Source organism: Bidens hawaiensis, unplaced genomic scaffold, assembly GCF_021521415.1.
Source record: "Bidens hawaiensis isolate Kalapana, Puna unplaced genomic scaffold, B.hawaiensis_p1.1 tig00056750_1, whole genome shotgun sequence".
NCBI classification, from domain to species: Eukaryota; Viridiplantae; Streptophyta; class Magnoliopsida; order Asterales; family Asteraceae; genus Bidens; species Bidens hawaiensis.
In genome coordinates, this window is record NW_027500214.1 from 32,092 (window position 1) to 52,718 (window position 20,627).

The 20,627-nt window shown below is 35.9% G+C and overlaps 3 protein-coding genes across 3 annotated transcripts; 2 read left to right on the plus strand and 1 right to left on the minus strand.

Moving 5' to 3' along the window:
- The first annotated feature begins 313 nt into the window (after window positions 1-313).
- LOC143601568 (putative homeobox-leucine zipper protein ATHB-51) lies at window positions 314-1,503 on the plus strand. Its single transcript, XM_077078952.1, has 3 exons — window positions 314-410; window positions 548-888; window positions 1,142-1,503. Exons 1-3 carry the CDS (start codon window positions 320-322, stop codon window positions 1,355-1,357), a joined length of 648 nt encoding a protein of 215 aa, XP_076935067.1. The 5' UTR covers window positions 314-319; the 3' UTR covers window positions 1,358-1,503.
- A 6,818-nt stretch (window positions 1,504-8,321) lies between these two features.
- LOC143601566 (coatomer subunit delta-like) lies at window positions 8,322-12,826 on the minus strand. Its single transcript, XM_077078950.1, has 11 exons — window positions 12,757-12,826; window positions 12,591-12,630; window positions 11,845-12,068; window positions 11,220-11,462; window positions 10,961-11,147; window positions 9,842-10,143; window positions 9,558-9,750; window positions 9,327-9,480; window positions 9,175-9,237; window positions 9,006-9,102; window positions 8,322-8,593 (listed from the first exon to the last, which is right to left on the minus strand). Exons 1-11 carry the CDS (start codon window positions 12,757-12,759, stop codon window positions 8,504-8,506), a joined length of 1,596 nt encoding a protein of 531 aa, XP_076935065.1. The 5' UTR covers window positions 12,760-12,826; the 3' UTR covers window positions 8,322-8,503.
- A 5,866-nt stretch (window positions 12,827-18,692) lies between these two features.
- Window positions 18,693-20,488, plus strand: LOC143601565 (protein CHUP1, chloroplastic-like). The gene is made up of 2 exons (XM_077078949.1): window positions 18,693-19,404; window positions 19,996-20,488. The coding sequence occupies exons 1-2, from the start codon at window positions 18,706-18,708 to the stop codon at window positions 20,461-20,463; spliced, it is 1,167 nt and encodes a 388-aa protein (XP_076935064.1). The 5' UTR covers window positions 18,693-18,705; the 3' UTR covers window positions 20,464-20,488.
- The last annotated feature ends 139 nt before the right edge of the window (window positions 20,489-20,627 follow it).

Below are 20,627 nucleotides of genomic sequence, written 5' to 3' on the forward strand. Positions count from 1 at the left end.
TCGTCTCTTCCGACGTTGATATCCCAGTGAGTATCCCAAGGTTCCATGATTAGGAGACAGATACATAAAAGGTACTGATAGCTGGAGTCAGAGGTTCCATAAAAGTCAAGGCATATTGTCAGTCTATGATGCATCAAACCCATTGGGGACCAGATAGTGACCTTCCACATCCCCTAACTTCTTCTTCTTCTTCTCTTTATTACCCTTTTTAACTTATGCTCACATCCAAACAATATCCTACTTGGTATATGTCTTCCCTATATATGTGTATATATGTTACACACTAATTACACCATAACTTGTAAGTTTGCATACACATATGGAGTGGAGTAGTTGCAACTTAAACTTTATTCCAAGGCCCTCACAAACTCCTTTTCCCTTTCTCTATAACTATAACACTGACCCATATGGTAATTATTCTTCTAATTAACTCTTATTGATCATATTACTTTCTTTTGTGCATGGTTTGTATACTATAAAGTTTGAACATATTTGGAAAATATATAGTCATGTGTAACATTTTGATATCTACATTGTATGATAACAGGAGCGGCTGCAGAGATGAAGAATCAGATGATGCAACAATGGTCTTTACCAATGATGGAGGTGAACCAGTATGATTATGATAACAAAAATCAGGACAAGAAGAAAAGATTGACAAGTGAGCAGCTAGAGGCATTGGAAAACAGTTTCCAGGAGGAGATCAAACTGGACCCTGACAGAAAGATGAAGCTTGCACAGGAACTTGGGCTGCAGCCAAGACAAGTTGCGGTTTGGTTCCAGAACCGTCGCGCTCGTTGGAAGGGGAAGCAGCTCGAGCGATTGTACGATGCACTTAAACAAGAGTTTGAAGTTGTCTTTAGAGAGAAGCAAAAACTTCAAGAGGAGGTATGTATATATTTATGTATATATTATTTATTAAAGAGAATGTATTAGCTAGGGTTTATTATTATATAAATCCGATATTTAAAAAGGATATTATTTGATTAGGTTTTCGTTGTAATCATCTTTAAACAGTAGTAGTTATGTTACAATAAACCCTAACAAATATATACTTTATAATATTAATGTAGTGCATTTGTTGATTCATTGATCTTTTATCTCTAATTACTTAAGTTCATTAACACTTTAATTGATGAAGGTACTAGCATTGAGAGCCATACTAAAAGAACATGTCACCAACAAACCAGCAGAAGTATCCACAACCGGGTACACAGACATGTCGGGCGAAGAGACTGTTGAGAGCACACCGATGACTGCCATTCACAACCACTGCAACTATATGGTTAACTATGATGGGGCTGCAATGCACACTTCATCTTATTCCAACTGGACTGGTCTTCCTTCTAATCCATGAAATGAAACTATTGTTAGTTTACTAGCTTATTTTTTAGGTTTAGATGTTAGACCAGTTTCTTAAAGAATGTTAGTAATGTAGTTTAGAGTTTATCATATGAAATCAGACTCAATGTGTTGGCCAGAATTTATGCCTGATTTAAGTTATGTGTACACTAATCGAACATCGTTAAATAATCATAGAATCTTGAAGTAAATTGTTGTAATATGAAATGATCGAGAACCAAACGAAAGAAAAAAATCAAAAGGTGATTTGCAGCATATGGTTAGCAAATTTTGTAAAGCAAACTATTCTAATTTAGGATGTATAGTGGTAAAAGGAATAATATTGCATATGATTATGAACACCAAATATACTCGAATTAACAGGAAACTATAAAAAAAAAGAGAGAGAGAAAGAAAAGCGCAATGAGTTAACTAGCTGAGCAATCAATGCCTTCCAACATATTTATCTGCATAAAGCAAGGGACTATACTTTTGTCGGTTCGGCAACAATTTAAAAACATGTTTCTTCATATGTAGTTTAAAGTAAATTAACCCCAACATATGATCATATTTCCATGCTTGTAGCTACAGTCTCTTTACATGCATATTTTATGTGTCGACGAAACCTCCAAATTAGCTATAGACGGTTAAATTCATCACATCGGGATACACTCGCCTTTCAGTCGGGGAAAACACTCACCTAAGGTCAACGCCCGTGACCAGAAACATTTTACCGGAGGGTCAACATAAACATATACGATTGTGGTCGATTCAGATAGCAAACTAAGATATTATTTTAACTAATTAAAAAGATATATTAAAAAAAACTAACAAATTAAAAGCAAATAAAATCAACTCATACATAAAATTTTCATTGTTAAATATTTGAAGTCATTCAAGAAAAGAAAAATAAGTTAAGTGGAAATTGGGAAAAGTTCCTTTAAACTTTTGTATGCAGTACTAGTACACTATTGAGTCATGGACTTACTTTTATTGGTTGGATTTGAATAGTAAAAAAAAAATATAAATCTATATTAACCTAGAGATAACTACCATAATGCGGTTAATACCCTTGTCTTCTCCAAATAACTCCCTCCCTGCACTTCGTCTTCTTCAAAATTTCCGGTGAACTCAATTTTTTTTCACTTTTCTTTAGTTACTTTAACAATTAGATGATTTAACTACTCTAAACTAGCAATATCAGGGGTTAAAATACACAAATCTAGTAAATGGATGATATCTCGTGTAAGTACTACTTGGGTGGCCGGAGGGTCTGACCCCCTTGTAGTTCCGCCCCTGCCTGTGAACACTCGTCCAAAGGCATGACAGTGTGATGAGATTATGTTCAAGAAACCAACTAATGAACACCAGATACTCGCCTAGTCTCCCATCATTACCTGATGTCGTTGAAATCAAATGACGGTAGCATGAATATTCGAACATATGCCATATGAAACACAAGCCTCTCCCTTACTACATAAATGACAATTTTTTGTGTATAATTAATTGAATTTGAAAATTAGAGATGGGAATTAATAGATGGATATGGATTTACAATTAAATATCGTTTAGTCATTATATGTGCTTACATTATATAACATCTATATTACGTACATAATGTTTTTCTTTCTTTTAAAAAAATGCATTAGCATTTCATATTGAACACATTAATTGTTAACTAAAGTCGATCTATACATTCTTGCCCACTGTTAAACTGATAACCCCTAAACTTGGTTTCTCCTTATAATTAACTAATTAGATATGATGCAAACAAAATAATGCGGCCTTGGTAGCATATATATATATATATATATATATATATATATATATATATATATATATATATATATATATATATATATATATATATATATATATAATGTGACTAGAATGTTGCATGAATTAGCATCTCTCTATAGGAAAATCCTTATTACAAACAAGCATTGTATGGTACGTACTAATGTTATAATATACGTCTTAACACTGATCGTGGAATTCATAAGATGAAAACAATTTCCATATGCTTTTAATATATCAAAAGGTGAGAAGGTAAAAAAACATTGATAACATGTTCATAAAAATTATTAAAATTAAAGCAGAGTGTGCTATAAATATATATACAATGGTGGCCGGGGTTAATGTGTTGTCAATTTGCATTAATGGTGATAAAGTGTAATGTAATGCAAAGTGTGGCCACCGATATAATCATCACTGCTCCGGATATGATAAAGTTGACAAAAGCCGTTTAAGGCTGGGTAAAAAGACTGAACCCTCTATATATAATATCTTAAGAATCAACCATTAGTAAAGGATCACAAAACTTGGGTGAAGACCTTGCCAATTTTTGCTAGGTGTCATAAATACATGCAACTAGATGCGATACCATGCAGTCATCTTATGACATCTTGATATGTTGACAATGCTTTAGTCACTAACAGAAAAAATCGAACCACCCAATTCGAGATAGAGCACATGAAAAGTAGTATCGTCTTCTCATAAGGTGAGATTGATACGCAATATACCATTTTGCTAAAGACGTCTAATGAGTTTGGATCACTATCATATTTCCTCTCTTTGTATGTGTTCAAATGAGCAAGAGTTATGGATCATTGATAGATGCTTGTAAGTTGTAATCCTAAACCTCATGCCTTAATTAGACATGCCTACTCGGAGAAAAACTGGGCCTACATATAATAAAACTCATCTTGTATGACTTTCGACAACAGAATATATAAAATACGACCAATCACATGTTAACACAGAGAAAACAAATTGTCACAAAAATGTTTTTAAAAATCTACTATAAACTAAACATTAGAATAAATACATGAAAAAAATATTCTAACAAGTAGAACCCCAAAGTCTAGGAGAAAAATACTACAAAACAAGGTTAAAAAGTAAATATTAATTAAAATGTTATTAACTTTTGTTGCTCATCACTACCAAAAAAATTGTTTTGTTTGTTACTTAAGAGCTATTTTATGTAACAAACAGTCAAACCATTATTTTTCCTAAATTTATGCACAAAACTAAATGTTAAAAATGATTGAAATGTATATTTTCAAGTTTCGATAGCCAAATGAGAGTGTACATATATTATGGGTGTAATTAGGTATGTTCAAAACGGTTTGGGACTAGGAACCGGAACCGGTTCCTAACCGGTTCCTATATTCAAAACCCCCTTTTAAACCGGTTCCAGGCTCGAACCGGTTAGGGAACCGAACCGGTTCTCCCACTCTCGGACCCCTAACCTATCTAACCGGTTCTTACCGGTTCCTAACCCGGTTCCTGTACCGTAACCGGTTCCAACCGGTTACAGTGTAAAAAAATTTTTTTTTTTTTTTCGTTTTTCGTTTGCGATTTGGATTCTAAACTACGATTCGTATTTGTATAACATGAAAAATAAAAAAAACAATTAAGATAAAAATAAACAATTAACTGATGAAGAAAAGACAACTACTGAAGATGTTTGCCACTGAAGACAACTACTGAAGGTTGCCACTGAAGACAAATACTGAAGGTTGCCACTGATGACAAGTTGACAACTACTGAAGGTTGCCACTGATGATAACTACTGAAGGTTGCCACTGATGACAACTACTGAAGGTTACCACTGATCACAACTACTGAAGACTGCCACTGATGAGGAATACTCATCAGTGGGAAAGCTGCCACTGATGAGGAATACTCATCAGTGGGAAGAGTCATCAGTTGAATCAGTGGGAAAGCTGCCACTGATGACAACTACTGAAGGTTGCCACTGATGAGAAATTGGGAACATTCATCAGTTGCAGAGTTTGTTGTCACTGATGCAAAATATGAATCAGTGACACATCAGTTGCAGAGTTTCATCAGTTGGAACATCATCAGTTAAATATGTAACCATTGTACAATGTAAACTTGTTCATTGGATTTGCAATACAAGTGCATTTAGTTTTTTTTTTCGTTTTTCGTTTGCGATTTGGATTCTAAACTACGATTCGTATTTGTATAGCATGAAAAATAAACAAAACAATTAAAATAAAATTCATTTTATTTACTTTAAGAAGTTCAAAAAAAAAGGTTACATGTTTTAAAATCTTCAAAAACAAACTAACAAAACATTAAACTTATAAATATAAAGTTGTGACATATTATTTCTAGAAAAGCCTTCTTGTTCGTCGTAATTATTGGGCGGCGACTTCTTCCTCGGAATTACTTGTAGAAATGCCTTCTTGTTCGTCGTGCACTCGAACATCAAGTGGTGTTTCATCTTCGAGAGTGGTTACGTGTTGAATACGATCGATTGAGTCCAAGTGATCCTTTAAGCAAATGCACATCTCCACCGACTCCGAATTTAGTCTTGTTCTTCTCACCGATATTACCCTGTCACTAAGAGAAAAAGCGGATTCCGAAGCTACCGTAGAAGCTTGGACGGTTAGTAAATCACGGGCCATGGTGGCAAGAATCGGAAACTCGGTTTCCTTTACCTTCCACCAAGCCAAAACATCAAAAGTGTCATATTCCTCTTCGGATAAACCGGTAGAGTAATCATTTGCACTATACCTTCCTAGTTCGCTTGAAGGGGTGTTACCCCTTTGTTTTTTAGCCGTTACGTTGCGAACGGTGTTCATAAGGCTAATCATGGGATCTCGTACTCTAGTAGCACTTGAACTTGATGAAGACCCCCCCCCCCCCCGGCATAGGCATGTGTATGTTTGACCCATATTTATTTAAATAAAAGTCATACATAAATTTAAAATTCAAGTTAAAATCATTTTTTGCCTCTGTTGAAAAGTTTTGGTCAACTTCATGCATATCTAAGGCTGAAAAAATTTCGTCTATCACACATTCAACCCTCGTAACATTTAACATTGGGTTTAAAGTGGCGGCGCAAGTAAAAACCGGTGGCAATTCAAGAAAGTATTTTTTAATTTAAACTTCATTGGTAATATGATGTTTGAAAACATTGGACTTTTATTTTCAAATTCTTTAAGATTGTTAACGATTAAAAATAACTCCGAAAGAACCAAGGGACTTGTCGGATAATACGTTCCCGATAGTTTCGTAGTTATGTTTTAAAAACTTCAAGAAAAGTCGATAAGTCATTAATAATTTCCCATTTCTCATTTGAAAAGGGGATTGCCAAATCATTCTCGGCAAGACTAGAATGAAACATTTGTAAAGTTTCTCTTTGTTTCAAAGCACTTTGAAACATTATGCAAGTGGAATTCCATCGATGAGGTACATCCCAATTAGCTCCCAAAGCTTTTCTTCCCGTATCTTTACAAAATTTTCTATATTCCATTTGTCTTTTTTTACTTTTCTTAAAAACTTCATGTATCATTAGTCTAAAATCGTTTATAACCGATGTAACCTCATCCGAAGCAAGTCCGTCTTGCACAATTAAATTAATGATATGTGCAACACACCTTGAGTGAAAAAATACACCATTGCAAATCGGCGTATATTTTAATTTTAATTTATCAACCGCCGATGTATTATTCGACGCGTTATCAAATGCCATTGAAAATATTTTATTTTCTAGTTTATAAGTTTTTATAACATAATCTAAAATTTCAAACAAATTATCTCCCGTATGTGGATACTCAAAGAGTTCGAAAGCAATGGTGCGTTTCATCATTTCCCACGATGACGGGTTTACCCAATGAGCGGTGACACAAAGATAAGATTCGGGTAGACCATGTGGAGCCGACCAAACATCACTAGTTAAGTTTATTCCCGTATTTATATTTTCAAAATATGCAATTAATACCTCTTTGGCCTTCTTCCACAATTTTAAACAATAACGTTTAAGAGTATGACGACTTACGTGAGTGTATTGTGGTTGAAGCGTATCTCGAATCATGGCGGTTAAGCGAGGGTTGTCGAAGTGGCTAAACGGCAAAGCTTCTTGAATCACAAACTTCGCCATACGATCTTGAACTCGATCAATTTGGTATGTAAATATTCCGCCTTCACTATCCATTTGCGTTTGTTGCAAATCGACGTTCTTTTTCAACGCCTTGCAATACGGTTTTTCGATGTGTTTCTTCAAATTTGAATTCGAAAGTGGGTTTAAATAAATCCCACAAAACTTGCACCGAGCCTTCAATGAATGGTCACTCAATTCAACCAAATCCCAATTGCACCAAATCTCTTGATTACGATTATGATGTACAATACGAACGAAACTTGGTTCGGCGTTGGAACCTTGACCAACCGATGATTGTGAGGCAGCCATTACAACAAATATGAATATAGAAGAAGAGAAAACAAGAGATTAGAGAACTCAAAACGTTGTAATAGCGTTTTTTTGTATTTTTTTGCGTTCGGGTTTGCGTTTTGAGTGTTATGATGAACCCATGACACCAAATACAGTGAGGTGCTTGGGGGAGCCAAAAGACGGCTATTTTTGACCCCAACGGTCAAAAAACGGCCAAAAAAACGATTTCCAACGGCTATATTCGATCCAACGGCTAGAACCGGTTAGGAACCGGTTCCGGATGGTTCGGTTCCAGAACCGGTCCCGGTTCGGTTCCGGTTCCTACCCGCCCCCACTCAGAAATGCAAGAACCGGTCACGGATCATCGGGTTGAATCAGATAGGGTCCGGTTCCTACAAAAAACGGGTAGGAACCGGTTCGGGTCCGGTTCGGGTCCACCGGTTCGGTTCCAGGAACCGGTTTCGTTGAACATCTCTAGGTGTAATTGGATTGGATTACTCAAATATAGTTTATATTGAACTTGCATCATCCCTTTTTAGACCTTTTTCTATTATAAAAATTAGAAAAGAAAACCTTATGCTTAAAATGCATAGTTTCGATAACCCAATGAGATTGTGCATATATTATGAATGTAAACAAGCCAAACTCTTCCTTCAGAAATAGCTCTAAACGAGCAGAGCCCTTAAAGTAAGTGAGCCATGCTCATGTTTAGCTCGTTTACACCCGTACATATGCTACATAAGATGATGCTCTCGTCCATTGGACATCATACATGAATTCAAAGCAAGAATATCCATTATGAAAAAGAATTGACAAAATCCAAATCTGTAATCATTCGATTATAATTCAAAAACATATTATCATATGACGATTAAAAAGAAACAAATAATGTATCTATGTAGATAAAACTCAGAAGCCGAGGACTGTAAGAATCACTTTGAATGGCAAAAACAGGGATCAAACGACTTGGTAACTCTCAGTTACCAGTTGAGTCCTCTGAGAAAACTTGGGAGGAGCTCCACCCTTTAGCGGGACAATGCTTGCAACCTGCAAATATTTATATTTCGGTTACCATGAGACGAACAGGTCAAAAGCCACCTTTGAAATCATTTAATTATGAAGAAACTTAGATTATTATTTGGATAATATAGTATTCTTAAACATATTTGGTTACAAAATGATAACTGATTGGCTGAAAAATATCCAAAGAAAAATGAACAAAAAATATCTTTATTTATTTATTTATAAAAAAATATCTGAATTTGACATATACTCAACACAATCAGTAGTTATTCATAATTTGTATTTTATTACAGTTGGTAAGTTCGTAATCCTATTATTTATCACTTTTAAAAGTGCATCTTTAAAAAATCCCTAAGCATACCCTTTGTTTACATGGTACAAAATTTGTAACATGATTCAAACCGTGTCATGTAGTAGATGAATTACAAATGCATACCTTCATGTCACTGAAAGTACTTGTTGCTGAAAACCGCACAGAAATCGGGAAGAACACCGAGGTAACGGTTGGAGGAACAACAAACTCCATCGAGCCACTACACAATATCATTATACTTTTAGCAAAGTCATGCTTTTCAAAAACGAAGTTTTAATTGATGTGCACTTGCCTGCGGTTGGAGTTATCGATGAGAAGTATAGACCACTCCAATATCGAATTTCTAGCATCAAACCTGCATTTGAAAATTAAAAAACAAAACAAATTTTTAAACACCCACAAATATAATAATGCTGTTTTACAATATATAAGCTAAGAACTCACCTCCATTCTCCATCAATCTGCCTTACATTTGGCGCCTCTCTAAGAGCTGGAAGAGGGACCGAAATAACCACATTTTGTAAATCAAACATTGATGAAGCCTCATACTCCATGCTAACATAAGTTTCATTTCCAGAAACAGAAGGCCAGCAGTTAACTGAAAGACAGAGAATTCAACTCAGAATAAAGCATATAGAAACAAATAAAAGCACATATATAATAACAGAAACTTACTTGTCAATGGCACAGCTGACTCATCTTTACTTTGCATTCCCCACTTGAGGAGACCAAGACCGTCACCAGACTGGCCGGCTGGAAATGGCCTGTTAGCGTCTTTAGATCCCAGAATATTTTCACTTGCGAACAACTCTTTGTTGATGTTAGGATGCGTCTTGAATTTGATCTCTGGATTACCAGCACTCTCAATCTGTACATCACATCATAACAAACAAACTTATCTTTACAAAGCCCACAATAACCTAACACCATAAAACTATAATAATCTGCAGAATGAGAACCTGAACTTGGATAAAACCGTCATCTTGGTTAAGTATTTGAAGAGACAAAGTTCCTTGCACATCAAAGTTTGAGAGACCACCGTCTCTTTTTAGGGCCACATTAAGCTTCTCTTCAACAGTTAAAGTTATGGGGTCAGTAGGTGGTGGAGCAGTAGCAGCAGCACCTCTGGTTGGTCTTACATCCTCAACAATGACTTCACCTTCAGCTTTCAGTGATTCCAAGAACTGGTTTGCCCTTTGTGATTTGCCTAATTTCATACCCATGCCTTTAGTTGGAGCAGTAACTGCAGCAGTTGGACGACCTGAAACACCACTAGTGATTGATTAAATACCATCTTTTAGTCTACGGTTGTTCAAAAAATTCGTCCAAAAAAAACTCGATCGAAATCGGCTTGTTTGTAAACGAGTCGAGGGCTCAACTTGTTCTGTAAACGAGCAGAGCCCGAGCCAAGGTCAGCTCGGCTCTTGGCTCGCTTGTTTAAATTAAATTCGCATGTGTGTATGGATGCATTATTTTAGAACAAGTTTTATGTTGAGGACTGCAAGAGCCGCATAAAGCACGTGTACGTTGCATTAATGAATTAACAATATAGTGGGTGGACTAGCAGTTCTCAACATATTTCTTGGTTCTGATTTGAACACTCCCCTATATTTCTTTGTAAAAGCCGTATAGCATTTTTTAGTGAAAAAAAATATACTGAAAATTCTGTTAACATTAAAAATTTCCGTCTGGTTTGTTTAAAAGTAAAGCCCAACTTTTAATATATATAAATTATAATCCAAACTTTAATCTATATATGTAAATTATGAATTCGGTAGTTTATAAATTTTGCCTTTATGTGTATGTCAGAAATATAACTTTTAGCTTATATATTTACCAATACATGTATTAAAATACAAAATTTCAAAAATAAACAAACCACGAACGGGCTCAAGCTTTTGACAAGCCGAGCCGAAGGTCAACATTGCAGCTCAGTAAGATAAGCGAGCCCAGAGTCCAAGACCGAGCCCATCCTGATTTGGTTCGGCTCGGATCAGCTCGTTTACAGCACTATCTCAGTCTTAAACAATTTTCAAGTATAAATGAGAAATCCGTGACAAGTCAAGTGGTCAACTGACCTTTAGTCTTCGTTGAGAAAGAGTCCACATCAGAGGTTATTCCAAATCCAGAACCACTTCCAAAGGTATTGCCACTTGATATGCCCGTATCATTGCCAAAAGAGTTATCCATTCTTCCAATTGAACCCATTGAACCCATTGATTGAAGAGCAGAATAACCGCCTTTTTCCAATCTACCCTTCTCAATCTGCATAAATTCACACAAACTTGTTGCAACAGAAATTTAACAAAAAGGGCAAAGCAAATTTAATAACTTTACCTTGCTTTTATCAATCTCGTTAGCTTTACGCTTCATAACATTATTGGTTTCATTGATCTTGCTTTGCAATACCAATTTGTGCAATCTTTCCTCATGACTCTCCATCTCACAGTATTGCCTAACTTGTGCAACAGTCACATTCTCCTTATGCCCAAGAGAAATCACTTCATCAAATGCAAAAATCAGCTCAAATGCATTCTTGCAAATGCCTTCTTCATCTAAAGAAGCAGAATACTCAGGGACCTATGTATAGTTAAGGAAATCAATAGTTTTGTTTTCATCAATAATGGAGCAACTTGAAAGTGTACAAAAAGAATGAGTGGAGCTTCAAATATGTTTATCAACATTGTGTAGATACATCATTTAGAAGCAATACATCAAGTCCACTTTATGTTGGACTCTTTGTGAATCATACAAGTTTCAAAATACTATGTGTACTCTTTGTGAAAAAATGAGACAAAAGTGATGAGAGAAAATTACAAATTTCCCAAAAGTAATAGCATAATGTGGAAAAAGTAAAAATCAATCTTGAACACTACCAGATTTATCTTGAATAAACACCATACAAAAAGTAAGATCTTAGTATATAAACAAGAAGATGACCAGTTTTATGTTAAAAGGATACGACTTTAGAAAGAAGCCTCAGGGTATCAAGATCGTCAAGGATATTGCTTTGCTTATTAGTCACAAGCAGCAGATACACACCCTCCATTGGTTGGTACACATAGCGCACGTTTTCTGTCTCAACATAGGTATGTTGCTTCCCATTTCCAATCAACTTAGGAAAAGCTGCCAGAAGCCCCTCAATTCTTATTCGGGACATTTCAACAAACTGCCTTGAAACAAGTGCTGCACAAGGATTACATAAAGGTTAGTTAACAAAACTTGAATTGGTAACTGAGTGAACTCAAGCCTTCTGCTAGAGTGAGTTTCAAGGCACTCTATCACACATTATAATTTTCTTAATATAGATCTTAAAAAAGGCTTACTAAATAAACTACAAAAAGGTTAACCAAAGTATTGGTTACTATAGATCTTAAACACTGTGAATACTTCATCTGTTTTAGCATGCACATCATACTAACCAGATCCTGAAGAAACCATGAGGCATGTGTATCAATTGCCATAAATAACAGTAATCAACCAAGACAAGATGATTGTACATTTTCTGATTTGGACAACATGTAATCAGTTATCAAATCAAACAAATACTAACAAGTCAACCTACTGCATAACTAGAGTTGTGCAGTATGCTTGTGAAATGCTTTGCTTGGCAGTACATATTCTAAAACAAAAAATACAAAAACAGAATTGAATCACATCTGGTTTAATTGAAGGATCCAAAACATAAACAACAGAATGAGATATGACCTTTTCCAGATTTACTGGTAATAGAAGCTGCTAGAACAACCTAAATAAAATTAAAAAAAAAAACGAATTAGAAATCAATAGATCATAATGAATGGGAAAATTGCAATGTAATATCAGATTCAAAGTTAAGGATTACGAAATTGAAGCATGTAATGAGACTGATTACCATTATGACGAGTATTCGGATTCAACAGCTACTGGATCCAAACAAATGCGAATGTGTGAGTAAACCTAGAGAAGAAAATGAAACAGAATAATTTAATCAGATGAATGTAATGTAATGTAGTAGTATAGTAAGATTGAGTGGGATTGTAATTAGTTAAACGCACCGAGCCAATTGATTGATTTCTCAGGCGAAGGAAACAAGTGAACGGAGATCCGGTGAATGTTGCCTGTATGTGTTCAGTTATAATAAAGGCTGAAATCTTAACTCGTAACCTTTAGTTTTAACTTTCACCAATTAAGTTAAGTTAACTTAACTTGACCAGATGGATGTAAATTGGATGTGGCGCACTCACTTTATTAGTAATAATAGGTATGGGGTTCAAACCTTACTATTATTAATCTATATGGGAGATATCAGAAATTAGGGTTCGAGTCCTGATCTCACCCTGTTTTACCGGCTCATCACTGTCGTGTCATTTGACGGGCGTGGAGGTCGGGTTTTATCCGGGGAATCCCTCAATAGGTGAACCGCTAGGGGCTCCGTCCATCCAGAGTCGTGGCCAGCTCGGGCTATCTTTAGCCAATAGAAGCCGTGTACGGAGTACTCGGTGTCAGTTGGTTGTTCCGAAAAAAAAAAAACTTAACCACATGGATTGGATGGAGTAATCATGTTTCATTTTCATCCTCAACAACCTACCAATAGAAGATGTCACTATGCTCAGAGTTCGTTAGCATTTAGCTCAATTGTTGTATATATAGGTGGTGCTAGGGTAAAGGACATTTCTTGAGTTACAACGATTATGATTAGGAGTCTCATATCTAAATACTAACTATTTGGTTATGTATTGAAGAACAAGAAGAATAATACTAACTATTTGGTCAAGTATTGGAGCATTATTCAAAATATCATTTAATGCCTATGTCACACTCCCATCTTAGGCCTAGGAGCGTGACCCGTAAGTTGGTATCGTAATTGTAAATAAATCAGAGTTGCGTTTGTTTGCGGAAGACTTAATAAACTTTAAGGATCAAAAGTGTAATATTTGTATATACATTCAAAAGACGGGATTATAAAACACCCGTTTAAGTTGTTACAAAATATTTATGTCTTTATAATTACAAACCACCATGTTTATATATTAAGTTACAAAAGAAATCCGAGCCATCGGATATATTAATAACACTTCGACATTCCAAGTGCTAATCTTGTTCACCTGCAAAATGTAAGAAAATACTTCAGCAACGAATGCTGGTGAACACGCTGACGCAAAAATAACTTCTTTTACTTTATTACCCCTCGAGACTACGTCTGCCTCGGCCCAACGTGGCTTAGAAATAACAAAGTCAAATAACACATTATAAATCGAGCCTCTACTCTAGGTCACCTCAGCAAACACCGCAGCGTTCGACTTAATTAAGTACACGTAAATATACACAACGGTCGTACTCCCTGCAGGAGAGCATCCTACGACCAAGGGTGGTGCGATCATGCTCATACACCTATGTAAGGATCCAGACATATGTATACCACAGCCTGAGGGCTAGGTTCATACTCTTATCTATAACGGTTTTAGGAACACATAATTCCTTGTAAACAATTTCATATAACAAGTTTGACTCATTTGAAAACAAGTTTAAAAGTTTGGAGCGTATTCACCTTGTCTCTTTAGGATCGGCTTCACTCACCGTCCAGTGGTATTTCCCTTTCTTTATCTCGCACCTATAGTACGAGTATAAATATTTGTTAGTCGGATACACGATCCGGCTTAAGGCCTTTAGTCTTATCTCAATCCTCGATGAACCTTTAGTTCATTTTCTTTTACTTAAAAACCTTTAGTTTAAAAGTAAATTATAAACCTTTAGTTTATAATAAAAACCCGACGTTTCTTCTTCTCTAAGAAACGTAATCATTTTATTTTATTATTTAAGAATACTCTTTATTCATTAAATAATATTTTCATAACAAAGAGTATATATACATATATACTTACACATATATATATGTAATCACAATATTCAATATTCATACTTTTATTCATTTCTTTGTTATGTTTTCTTTTCTTTTATCGAGGTATCGAGTATAACCTCGACTTAAGGCTTAAGCCTTGAATATAATATTGAATTATACTGAGTTCATTATTACGCCTAACCTTAGTGGCGTATCGAAGCTCTAGGGACTTGAGCAACACTCCAACACCGCTTGATCTCTTTGGTCGTCAAACGATAACGCCAAATCTTCAACACTCGATGACACACTTATCGAGATTCATCGCCATTTCAACAAACACCGTCTTGGTATGTGGGTGGAGGGTGGCACACACACTTTGAGGAAACGTAGGTTCACAAACGAAGGATCGGGACACGTTTATCGAGATAAATCGTTAATATGATTGTCGGGTTTTAGTGAGAAGCTAGAGAGAAGTAAGAGAGCTGAGTTGTGGGATGCCAAGAATGAAACCCGCACCTTGCTATTTATAGACAAAATTTTGGTCCCCATCGCGGTACGCGATGGGTCCCTGAGCAAACCTATCGCGTACCGCGATATAGGTCTGCTGACGCACAGCGTAGACCTGCCACGTGTTGACACGTGGCAGGCGCCGCTTCACGTGGCGGCAGTGTTGTCACGTGGTGACACGTGGCAGCACATAGTGTCACCGTGTGCCACGTGGCACACGTGTCACACATTGTCAGACACCCCATCGCGGTACGCGATGGGAGTCTCTTCTGACTCATCGCCTAGCGCGATGGGTCAGGAAAACAGAATTTTCATTTTTAACCCTCAAGTTTGAATTTTGGTAATTTTAGTCCCTAGACTTTGAAAAGTTGATACTTTGGACTCGAAATTTTCACGTTGTTACTGCCTAGCTCATGAGTAAAGGTCTTCTACATCTAGCATGGGAAGGATCTAACCTTCAACAAATCACACTTCGTGTTAGCTTGCATGACTTAAAACAAACTTTCTTATTTAAAAATAAAAATCCTAAAACATTTATGCAACTTTACTAATTACAACAAAGAATGTTAAGAAGAAGACTGAATATGACGGTAGAGAAAAACTTGTGGCGCATTAGGGGGCGGGGGGTTGTCACAGCCTAGTTTTGGGCCCTAGTTGAATGACCAACAATTTGTAGCTCTTAAATTTATTTGCACCGGAAAATATTTATTTTCATAATAGAAAACAACTTAAAAGCTGATCCAATAAAACATATTTTCATTAACAGAGATAAAACACCTTTTTCATTTGTTATTAACATTGTTCAAAACTTTCTAAATTGAAAACATCTCAGTTTTATAAAGTTAAACCATATACACATGGTATTTAAATCTTGAAAGAGTTTTATTTGGTATCACCATTTATGAATCTTGACTTACAGTTACACCATATGTTCCTTAGTCTGACACATTATATTTGGTTAAAGGTAATGAAACGAAGGGAGAATAGAATGAGAGAATGAATGGAATGAAGGGGGAATGAAATTGATCAGTACCATTCATTTGTCATGTTTGGTTAACCAATGAGAATAAAATAAATTATTAATTAATGTTGTATGTTATCCAATAAATTATAGAAATGATAAAAACACTCTTATCTGACAGTAAACTTTTTTACCAAAAAAAAAAACTGAAATGACGACGGTGGTGGTGATAGTTGCTCCGGCGACAAAATGGTGGTAGCGATGGTGGTGGTAGTGGCGGTCACGCGTCAAGGGCGGTGGGTGTGGAGACGGTGGTGGTCAAGCGATGGTAGCATCGGTAGTCACGACGATGGTAGGGTGGCGGCGATGGTGGTGGAGGTCAGGTGGTGGTGATCAGGCAGTGGCGGCGGTGATGGTCAGGCGGCGACAATGACAATGGTGGCAGTGGTTACGATGACAATGGTTGTGGAGGTTACGGTGACGATGGTGGCGACGACGGTGGTAGCGCTGGCGGTAAGGTAGTGGTGGTGGCAGCGGTGGCGAAAGTGATGGTGGAGACGACGACGGCGGCAGTGGCAGTCAGGTGGTGGTGGTGGCTATGGTAGTGGTTGTTGTTAGGTGGTGTTATTGTTGAGAAAGTGGTGTGAAGGAGGAATGAAATGAAAAAAAAAAGAAGGGGTGGGAATGAATTGTTTTGATGGAATGGAATTCCATATGTAATGGATGATTTCATTCTATTAAGCAACCAAACACCACTTTTTTCATTCTCAAACAATGAATCATTTCATTACCCCTGTGATTACTACATACTAAACGATACCTTAGACATTTACATGGTCTAGTTTTATATATTCAAACCTTATATATAGCATTGGGTTCGTTTATGGATTCAAAATTGTAGAAAACTAGAGGGAGACATGGTGAATAGGTTTTCTTAATTTTAGCTTAATTAAATATGCAATTTATTTGTTAAACTTTTTAATTACTCAAGATAAGCAACAAGTAAATAGTTAAATGGATATAGATAACAAAAACAATTTATAGAGAAGTGGATGCTAATTAATCCACTGTACGCCCATTGACCGATTCTTCAATCAAGACTTTCTCCACTAGTCATTTCTCTAAATGGTAGAAATCCCCAATATAAAGTTTCTAATAAAGCGAATGCATTGATCACATTCTTCACACACTATGCCAAGATACTATGTCTTTATAAGTCTTCAACATTCACAACTATGCAAGTTTTGTCTTCAAGAGAGTGCTCAAACTCTCAACAACTAAACAACACCATATGAATATAGTGTTCCTAACCCTTATCAAAAAATAACACGATATCAAGATAATGTTCCCGTCTAAAATCATCACCATATGATGAACAACTCACTAACAAATCATTAGATCAACTCTGATGTCCTCTTAATAATACAAGATTAAATGAATGTTGTCGTAAGATGTCTTCTTCTTCTTGCTCTTCTTTGATCTTGATCTCTTCTTCAACTAATGCTTAAAAGATGTTAGAACTAAGAGAGTTATTCTTTAGATATGTAAACAAAAGGGGTGAAGAGAAATGTTCACAACAAATCCTTTTACAGGGCAAAACGCAAGTCACGTGTGTTGGGACCTGGAAAGACCACGAATGATCCCCTCGGTTTGTTCCATCGACCATGGACATCCGGTCGATCCCTAACACTTTGCAATTTATGTTTTGATTGTTTTGAGATATCTTTGTCCACCTTTTTCACTTTGTTTGTTGAGTTTTTCACTTCTTAACATGTTAAACATCACATGGTTTGACATTAATTATCACTTCTTGTGAGAACTAGCATGAGTTAGGTTGGTTGCTTTTGTGTTTATCCAACCCACATTACTATACATTTCCATTTGATTTTGTCTTGATTTATTTTTATACAAGTTAAATCTTCAAGAAAAAGATTACATGGAAGACTTGCCCATTATAGAATTATTCATCCAAAAGAAGGGAAGAGAAAGGTTTCCATAAAAGGTGTGGTGTTTTTTATAATTCGACTTTATAATGATAAAAATCAAAGGTGTTACGATTCAGCAAAAAAAGAAAAAAATCTTAATATTCGAAATAACATTATAAGTCCATTAAACGTGTTCACCATAATTAATTCAGCAAAATATTATGTTTTATTTTTTAAATGGATGAATATTTTCCTTTTAAAAAGGAAAGTTAAACAAAAAAAATATATGTGTTAAAAAAATCAAATATCACTCGTGTGTGAAATTGCCGAATTCCACTTTATACATTGAATACAAAAAGGTACCAGATTCGAAAACAATATTGATCACAAAGAAGAATGCAATAAAGTTTCATTTGTGGCCACTAAGTGTGCCCCAAAAGCAACCAAGAAGCTACATGTCAATAATAACATAGATAGCTTAAAGCATAACATAAAAGCAAGGAATATGCATCACAAACCTGCAAATCAACTAAACGTTTTTATCATTTTCTTCATCATCTCCAACCATTCTTCAAGACACACCCGAAACGGAACAAGTTCGACTAACTTATGGAGATCACAAGATCACAAGAGTTGATCAAGTCAATATTGATCATGGCTGGAATCCCTCTAGCATTTTCGGTTACTTGTTCTTTGTTTTCAAGATTTAAAGGAAAAAAGATTTCATCTTTGCATGATCAAATTCAAGAAACCAACAGCGAAAATGTTGATCATCTTAAAGAACATATTTTCACCCTTAAGTGTAAGATTGAAGAGCTTCAAGAGCTTGAAAGGGAGATAGAGGTTCGGTTTTTTAAATTTATTGAGTTGAAGGATCAAGAACACACGCTAATAGAGGTTCAAAACGGTTTGCATATGGAGAAAGAACGAGCCGAGTTCTTGGAAAGGGAGGTGTCAACTATGGAGGATCAGAACAAGAAGTTTGATGAGATGGTGGTCGAGTATTTACACGCTTTGGAAGAACTTAAATCTTTGCGGTCGGAGAACAAAGTTGTTAAAAGAAGGGAGAAGAATGTTTTGAGGAAAAATAAAGAAAGTTTGAGGTTGATTGTGAAACAGAAGTTAAAGATTGAAGCACAAGAAGAAGAAATGTTGAGTAATGAATCCGAGTTGAAACAAAAAGATGTTGTGATCGAGGGGTTCGAGCGAGAAGTTGAGGTAATGAGAGCAGAGATCGATCGGTTGGAGAACGAGAAGAACGAGGCTTTGAACAAGCTAGAGACAACGGAAAATGAAGTCGTATCGAAGGTAAATTGTAGAGTTGGAAACACGGGTGGGTTAGGTCACGAATCAAAATCGATTATTTTCAATAATGATCTGAAATAAGGGGTGTTTACGGTTCTGTTGTAATTGTTTTTATGGTAAACCACGAGCAACTGTGAGCAATGGTTTTTGACCGTTGTAAACCAAATCAAAGCTTTGAAAACGAAAACTAAACCAAGCGAAACCATTATAAGGGTTTGGCTTTGGTTTGTTTCACGGTTTGACCTAACGGGATATTAATAATAAAAAGCTACTTATATAATATAATGAAAAAAAGAGGTGATAATTCTCCAAAATTTGAAACTTAAAAGACCATGTCCCTATGGTTAAGCAAAGGCCAATCATGTATAGTACAACTTAAAAACATTAAAGGCTCAAGTAAAATATAAAATTTACATACCCAAAAACTGTAACTCAAATCATTTGTTACGATTTGAAAATCCTTAACTGATGACTGATTTGGACAGTATGTTTTAGATATATTCTTTAACCTATTTTCTTATATATATTCTTTTACCTAGGTATGATGCACATAAAACAAACCTTGAATCACACAATTTTGTCTTGGTTTTTTAGGCAGAAGCAGAACAGATACTCTTGGAGAACTACAACCGAGTAGTAAACGAGCTAGAAAACATAAAAAAGGACCGTGCAAACGAACTAAAAGAGCTGATATATTTGCGTTGGTGTCATGCATGCCTACGGCATGAGCTTGCAAGGAGGAAGGAGCTCGAGCAACAAACAGAACATCATGAAGAAATAGTTAACAATAATCACGAGCCAGGACTGGAGTTAAGGCAAAATGTAGCACTAGAAGAGTGCAAAGCTCATGAATCGGACAATGAGAACGTGGCACCCCATGATGAGCCATTTTTTGGACCCAGTCAACAACACAAGAAACGGAGATGGTTGGTTAGGAAGTTCAAGAAATGGGTCGAGGGAAACGAGAAGCGTCATGAGACCAAGTGTTTTGGAAGCCAGTCGGTCGTTGACGAGACTGAAGAGCGACATGAGGCTGGAAGGAAATCATGTTCGAGTGTTTAAATGGCAAGTCAAAATCTATAGCAATAATATTAATATGTATGATGTACCACAATACCACATGTTGACGTTGTTCTAATAACTAACACATCTCTTTGGGCTGGCCCAATAGCGTTGAAGTAAAAGTAAAGACTTTAAAAGTTAATTACAAAGTTTACAATGTTGAA

Coding starts and splice junctions, on each gene's coding strand:
- LOC143601568 (XM_077078952.1), top strand. CDS start 320: ATGGAGTGGAGTAGTTGCAACTTAAACTTTATTCCAAGGCCCTCACAA. Junction 411..547: donor CTATAACACTGACCCATATG/GTAATTATTCTT, acceptor GTATGATAACAG/GAGCGGCTGCAGAGATGAAG. Junction 889..1,141: donor AGCAAAAACTTCAAGAGGAG/GTATGTATATAT, acceptor TAATTGATGAAG/GTACTAGCATTGAGAGCCAT.
- LOC143601566 (XM_077078950.1), bottom strand. Junction 10,144..10,960: donor TTTCTCAACGAAGACTAAAG/GTCAGTTGACCA, acceptor GTGGTGTTTCAG/GTCGTCCAACTGCTGCAGTT. Junction 9,103..9,174: donor ATCGATAACTCCAACCGCAG/GCAAGTGCACAT, acceptor GATATTGTGTAG/TGGCTCGATGGAGTTTGTTG.
- LOC143601565 (XM_077078949.1), top strand. CDS start 18,706: ATGGAGATCACAAGATCACAAGAGTTGATCAAGTCAATATTGATCATG. Junction 19,405..19,995: donor AAAATGAAGTCGTATCGAAG/GTAAATTGTAGA, acceptor TTGGTTTTTTAG/GCAGAAGCAGAACAGATACT.